This window comes from Pelobates fuscus, chromosome 11 (genome assembly GCF_036172605.1).
Source record: "Pelobates fuscus isolate aPelFus1 chromosome 11, aPelFus1.pri, whole genome shotgun sequence".
Classification (NCBI taxonomy): Eukaryota; Metazoa; Chordata; class Amphibia; order Anura; family Pelobatidae; genus Pelobates; species Pelobates fuscus.
Window position 1 is genome coordinate 21,972,883 of NC_086327.1, and position 6,829 is coordinate 21,979,711.

At 38.2% G+C, this 6,829-nt stretch overlaps 1 protein-coding gene across 1 annotated transcript; it reads right to left on the minus strand.

Moving 5' to 3' along the window:
• Positions 1-2,262: 2,262 nt before the first annotated feature.
• LOC134576772 (homeodomain-interacting protein kinase 2-like) lies at positions 2,263-6,419 on the minus strand. The gene is made up of 7 exons (XM_063435477.1): positions 6,367-6,419; positions 4,783-5,337; positions 4,149-4,272; positions 3,869-3,988; positions 3,297-3,383; positions 2,971-3,155; positions 2,263-2,353 (listed from the first exon to the last, which is right to left on the minus strand). Exons 1-7 carry the CDS (start codon positions 6,417-6,419, stop codon positions 2,263-2,265), a joined length of 1,215 nt encoding a protein of 404 aa, XP_063291547.1.
• Positions 6,420-6,829: the final 410 nt, after the last annotated feature.

Here is a 6,829-nt window from a genome sequence, read left to right on the forward strand (position 1 = left end):
ACTGGTTAAGGAACCACAACCCTCAAATCTCATGGTTTCCTTTCTCTCTCACCTTTAACTCACATTATTGTAAAGAAACATGTTTACAGCAAATTCCAATTCTTCAGTCTACGAAAGAACCAGCTAAAACCTCATGTTGTTCTGACACCGAACTGGAGTCTCCTCCTCCTACAGTCATTGGTGAATTAAAGAGAAAGTTTACAACAGCTCCTATCCTTCAACTTCCAAATCCTTCATATCCTTATGTCCTTGAAACGGATGCTTCGGAATTTGCAATTGGAGCTGTCCTTTCTCAACACAAAACTCCTCAAGAACCTCCTTTGCCTAAAGTCATTGGAATCTTATCTTCTCTTATTGACGACATTAAAGGTCTCAGTGAAGATGCTCTTGAACTTCCTAAATCAATGAAATTATCCAAGAAAAACGGTCTCTACTATTTTAAAGACCGGATTTATGTACCTCCCTCTTTCAGAATTAAAGTACTTGAATTTATTCATGATTCTCCTCTGGCAGGTCATCCAGGTATGAAAAAGGACCCTTGAATTGTCTAAAAGATACTGTTGGTGGCCTCGTCAAGACCAAACTATCGAATCTTATGTCAAATCTTGTTCTGTATGCCAAAGATCCAATCAATTGTCCTTGTTGAAGCCTCATCATCCTGACCCTTTCCAAAGAAATGTCACTACTTCTCCTGATCCCATATTGGTCCAGGGTGAAGAAGAATATGAAATTCAAAGTATACTGGATTCAAGGATCCATCGTGGCTCCTTACAATACCTCATCAGATGGAAAGGATATGGAATTGATGAAGATACATGGGAAAACTCCTCTGTCGTTCATGCTGACAAATTGGTTTCCAAATTTCACAAGCGTTACCCTTCTAAACCAAGTCAATAGCACCCAGAGGTTGCTCATTAAAGAGGGGGTACTGTCATGCCTTAACTATGGTATCCTCTTACTTCCTGGTTCCACGGAGCCTAGCCACACCCCTTTATGACACGGTCTGCCTATTTAATCTGACTGCACCAGCTGATCAGGGCTGGATTATTGAACTACGTTCCTTACTCACAACCCGGCTACAACTTCATGGTGAAAGCCTCTGCTACCAGACCGGACTGAAAGACTCTGCAAAGTTCCCTTCACCTCTCCTCATCCACGACTAAAGATTAAACACTCTTCATACGCCTCTGAGGAGATCTCGGGAACCAGTGTTCTATGTGCCGGAAGCTAAGTAAAACCAATGTGATAAGAGTTGCATCTAAAAGCTGTTATTACCTGTCTCCAAAAGTCCTTCGGTAAAAACAATCCCGTTACAGCTAACTTCAACTCATACTTCATATCAGTTATCTGCATCTGTCTTGCTTCAGTTAAAGTATGGAACAGCTATTGTAATTACTTATCACCTAAATCGTTAACTCTACTAAGAGACTCTTTATTGATTCAGTGTCTGCAATTTACTACCGTTTACTCCTTAAAGCTACAGTGCCTGTAACTGTGGACTTCAGTTATCATTTACTCCTTAAAGCTACAGTGCCTGTAATTGTGGACTTCAGTTATCGTTTACTACTTAAAGCTACAGTACCTGTAAATTGGAATTAAAGTCTTTTCCTTTTACTTTCGTTAATAAATATTCAACTATACGAAATCTGCAGTTGTGTTCCTTCATAACAAATGTTTAAACGTGACAGTAGGGTTGTATTGGTTTTGGGGTTGTATCTGACACATTTTGCCTTGTTAGATGGCTTGATTGCAAGGTGAAGTAAATTATTACTCCTTGGTTCTTCCTTTTGAAAAGCAGCATTGGGGATCGTTTTGTAAATCTATAAATCTCAGTTTCATCTTTTTTTTCTTATGTCTATTACTATAAGAGAACAAGAGGATCAATGTTTCAATGTTTCTATCTAACTCCTTTCTCAAATATGCCATGTAATATGCAATTAATGAAAACTGCCTTCATGAAAAGCCTTAAGATGTCAAACTCTCAGGTGGTTTCGGGCAATTAGTAAACATTCTGTGGACATCATTTCAATATCTTCATTAGACAAGTCTTGTATATGTAGATCTAAAAAGGTTCTGACCTCTCGGTGGACTGACGTTTCCTCTTGCGTCCGAATGTGCCGCAGGTTGGCTGAGATATGCCCACATTCGGGGAGTGAGCAACGGGCATGGTCACATGACTGGTAGAAGCTCTCATGAAATGAGCAGGAGGCTGGAAAAGAAAGTGATCAGTTAGTGAGGTGGTGATGTGTTGGGGTTACATGTTTAATATAATGTAATTCTGTTATAATTCACAATGTAATATATACTCACCAGATAGTTGCAGATGTGCATGGCCTCAAAGCATGATTTTGCACTGGGTAAAAAGACAGAGAAGTACAGTGGGATGAAATTATATAAAGAGGAGTTAGGGTCCAGACATGTGAACGAAGGAGAGTAGAAACAACCGGAAACCTAATATTATTTTACAGTGACACAAACAGTTGATTCTAAGAAGGTATGCTTAGGGAGCTCCATGCTCCAACTACCGTTTATATTAAACAAACATCTCTCCTCTTTAACATTATAGACAAATTCAGAGAAGCTCAGAATAGGACTATTATTCCGTATATAAGCTTTGCAATTAGCAGGGAATATTATTTGTGAGAAATTGAAAATATGACGATGCTTTCAAGTGCAATCTGGTTTCTGGATTTGTAAAGTGCCAGCTCAACAAAAGTAGGGAAAAGCCTTGACTTTGGTCTGGTTGAGTATAAGGATTTGACCAAATCTGATAGAATATGGGTTTTGTAATTTCATGGCAAATAAAGTGCTGGAGGGTATCTTTTAAAGACACCCATGTAGAACAAATATGTAACTTTCTATAGTATTTGAAAATATAATCAATTGTCCTAGCACTCCTCTTATGCCTTTTCCTTATATTTGCAATTGAGTCCTAAGTACGGTCTGCACGCCACCAGGAGATTAACTTACTGAGAACTGTGTTTAAATCCCTGAAGATGGGACATAGTGATGAATGGATGGCTGAGAATCTCGGTGGGAGTGATCCTCTTGCTAGCATCGATACACAGCATTTTCTTGAGAAGATCAATAAACTGCTCCCTATCAGCCATCTCCACCAGTCTGTCAATGCCCGACAGGTCAGATCTTATATTCATCTTAAAAGGAGAAGCAACAATGTTTAGCATGTATGAGTCTGTACACACAAAAATATTCCTATCAGAATATACAGTAGAAATGTTCACAAAATATTTACGGTAATCTTTTGAGTGAGTGCTTATTCCAGAGGAATGCAGTACCTGTGCTATCTCATCTAGACTTTTGAAGATGTATCTCCTAGTTTCTTTTGATTTAATCCCGGTCCGCATTTCAAAATCATCGGGAATCTAGACAAGAAGGAAAACGAGATAGTCCATTAGGTTCTGGAATAAGAGAATGATTTAATGTAGTTCCTTCCAGTGTCCCACTGAGTTACACAGCCGAGGAAAGATAACACCAATAAATGTATCTTGATAAAACCTTCCTACAAGCTGTATTTATGTGTGTGTGTATTGTGTATGTTTGTATGTATGGATGTATGTATTTATTTAAGGATTTTAACATTGAGAATATTTTTACATTTATATTGGTTTTATTTACGAAATATATTGTGAATGTTTGCTTTGAAAAGTTTTCCCGTAAAATGTGAGTTTAAAAACTGAGACAGGGGGAATAGTTATAAGTTATGCTTGAAAAATTATTTGGAGATAAAAAAATCGCAAAGAAAAAACATGAACATGAATTCATTGTGTTATATGTCAGATGCTTGAGCTGTCCTATTAAATATGCATATTCTCCATAAATCTGAAAGACTCATTTTTTAAAGCAGTACCTTTAACCTCCAGGATTTAGATGGAGACTCATCATACTTATCAAAGTAATATTGAGTCTTTGCTCCCCTGTTCAGCAAATGTTCTGCCGGCAAACCCTGGGTCTGGGAGATATAGCGGATCTGCAGGGAGGAAGCAAGAAGTCACAACATTTCAAGGAAAGAGCAGCACAGACAACCAGTGTTACAAGCATGCGGTCTGTCTAAAAACTGTTAGTTTGGGAAGAAAACAGTAGAAGCTGAACTAGCTAAGGACATAGGCATGTATTAGTGGTCCACTTACCTGATCAAACTCAGATGCTCCAGGATACAAAGGGCGTCCTAGGAAAAGCTCTGCCATGATGCACCCCAGTGACCATACATCGATTGCCTCTGTGAAGGGTAATCCCAAAATAATTTCGGGGGACCTGTGAGTTACAACAATAGGCGATAAATGAGAGGTATAGGAGGGTTATTTAAACAGTAAAGTTATAAGTCAACTTGATTGAAAGCATAAAAGAGATTGTGAGAAGATCAGATACTTCATATTCCAATTTAAAGGGATAATCTAAGCATCATGACCACCTCAGTTTCCTAGGGTGCAACTGCCAATCAACCAGCCTGGAACAAGAGCTAGCTACATCAATTGTGTGCAACCTTTGCATTTGTCGTCAGCACACACACAGCTTGCTCACAATGGACACACAGCCTTTTCACTTGCAGGCGCTGCTCTGTCAAGTTTTGTGAAAGTGAAGGCTGCCTATGCTGTGTGCTGTCCATCACTGGTTCTCAAAGTGCCTGAAGAAATCCTGAAAATTATTTAAATAAAATAAACTGATCCACAATATTCAGTTTACAATTTTGATGAGGTGAAAAAAATATATCTGATGTTGAGTCTAATGTAAAATGAAATTATATTTAAAATCTGATTGTCTCACCTGTAATATCTAGTTTGCAGATAGCTTTTACATTCAGCCTTGGACACATGACATGCCGATCCAAAGTCTATCACCTTAACCTTGGATGATTGCTTGGAAGGGTCTACCATCATTATGTTATCGGGCTTCAAGTCCGTGTGAATGATCCCCAGACTTGTCAGCTTTTTAAGAGCGATGCCCACTTGCTGCACAACAGGTCGAATGTCTTCCAGAGCCATCGGCCTAAACCTGTTTTCCTCCATGAAATCATAGAGACTCTGCTGCAGCAGCTCAAACACAAGGCACATATGACCCTGGTACTGGAAACACTCGGAGGTTTTCACAATATTAAACTTGTCTGGGTCATGCTGATTTAGCAGGGACAGGACGTTTGCTTCAATCTGACCTTGCCGAGCAAAGTAGGGCTCGGTCTTCAAGATTTTGATGGCTACTTGTTCGTTTGTTCCTGTTTTCAAACATTTCACCACAGTCCCAAATGAGCCTCTGCCCAAGAACTCCAGCACTTCATAAGTGTTGGTTCTGGAGCAAATTACTCCATGCTCTGGCTGCTGAGGGCTGTTACAGAGAAAAATAAAAAGAGATAATGTGAATTTTCACCAAATGCTAACCATCAATCCCTGTATCTGATCATCTAAAGTAGTTTTATAAAGATCTTCATCAGAGGTTAAACTGAAATAGTAAATTCAGAAAGCATATTGTCTAAAAGGTGTTCAACATCTCCCATTTGTCAAATTTGTATATGTTATTTTGAGTAACTCAATAACTCCTCCAATTCTGAAGGTGTCCGTAAGCAAATTTCTTATGTTTAAATTTTAAAACGAACCAACATAAATTAGATCCGTCAATTTTAGCATAATTATCTTTTAGCAAAGAACACCCTAGCATTGCTGCACCAATCAGCTTTCATCAAAGGGAAGGTGTACCTGAATGGGGAGGAGCAAATCTGTAACAGGTATGGCTGCTCCCCGTAGCATACATTTAACTAACATTTCTTATAAATGTAGACAGGACAAAACTCGGTAGAATTTAGAAACTGGACATGCCCAATTTAAAGAGTTGAATACATCAGATACATAAGTTAAAAAATTATTAAAATCACGGTTGGACTGAAAACAATTATTTTCACAATATTTTCTCTCTATATATTGGTTTAGTACGCATGTGTAAAAATATAATAGATCAAGAAGGATTGTGTCATATTTAACACAAAGTAGTCTATTTAATCATATATACAGTTTGCATCTTATTTATTTATTCCTTTTTTACCTTACAAAAAATAGAAGCTCATATTCAACAAATACACACTTTAAGAGGCACTATGTCCCATAGCCACTACAGATCAGTACAGCAGTTATAATGCCAACAGTCTAATGGTGTCATAACCAGATGTGTGTCAATCAAAGTGTTTTGACAAATCATTGTGTATCATGTCTATCATGGATTGCAAAATGATAGACCACTTTGGTAAATCTGAACCAGTGAATTTTACCTACTAAATGATTATACATGATATCACAGGGATTACTTTCTATCAATATTAATACATAGTAATATATGGAAGGAATATTCTGTATATTCACATACAGCGATGAAGCTTGTTGCTCATTTGGTAAACCTGTTCCTTGAAATCTCTCCATTTCATACACAGAATATCTATGAAAATAGGAAATCTGATAACCAACTGTTTAGTCAACACTGGACACAACAGATACTGGCACCAGGATTTACATCATAGTGCACTTCATAATTCCATCTGTCCTGTTTGTTTGGGTAGTTGCTAGGCAATGTCAGCTGTGAGGTAGAATGAAATGTTCATGTGTGGTCAGTTGGCCATGTTCATTCACTGGTTCTGATGAGTTAGCGACATCATAATATAAATGTAAATCATATAAACTAGTGCACAGAGACTTTAGGCATATGCATGGGGAAAATATTTGGCTCAGTTCGGCATTCCGAAATTCGGGACTTCGTCAATTCGGGACTTTGGCAATTCGGCACTTCAGAACTTCGGCTACTTCGGCACTTGAACACTTTGCCACTTCGGAAC

Excerpts from the sequence above, each read along its gene's own strand:
- LOC134576772 (XM_063435477.1), bottom strand. The coding sequence starts at position 6,419 with ATGGAGAGATTTCAAGGAACAGGTTTACCAAATGAGCAACAAGCTTCA. Across the intron at positions 3,156-3,296 it reads GTCTAGATGAGATAGCACAG|ATGAATATAAGATCTGACCT; the intron begins GTACTGCATTCC and ends TCTCCTTTTAAG. Across the intron at positions 2,354-2,970 it reads GGATTTAAACACAGTTCTCA|TGCAAAATCATGCTTTGAGG; the intron begins GTAAGTTAATCT and ends CTTTTTACCCAG.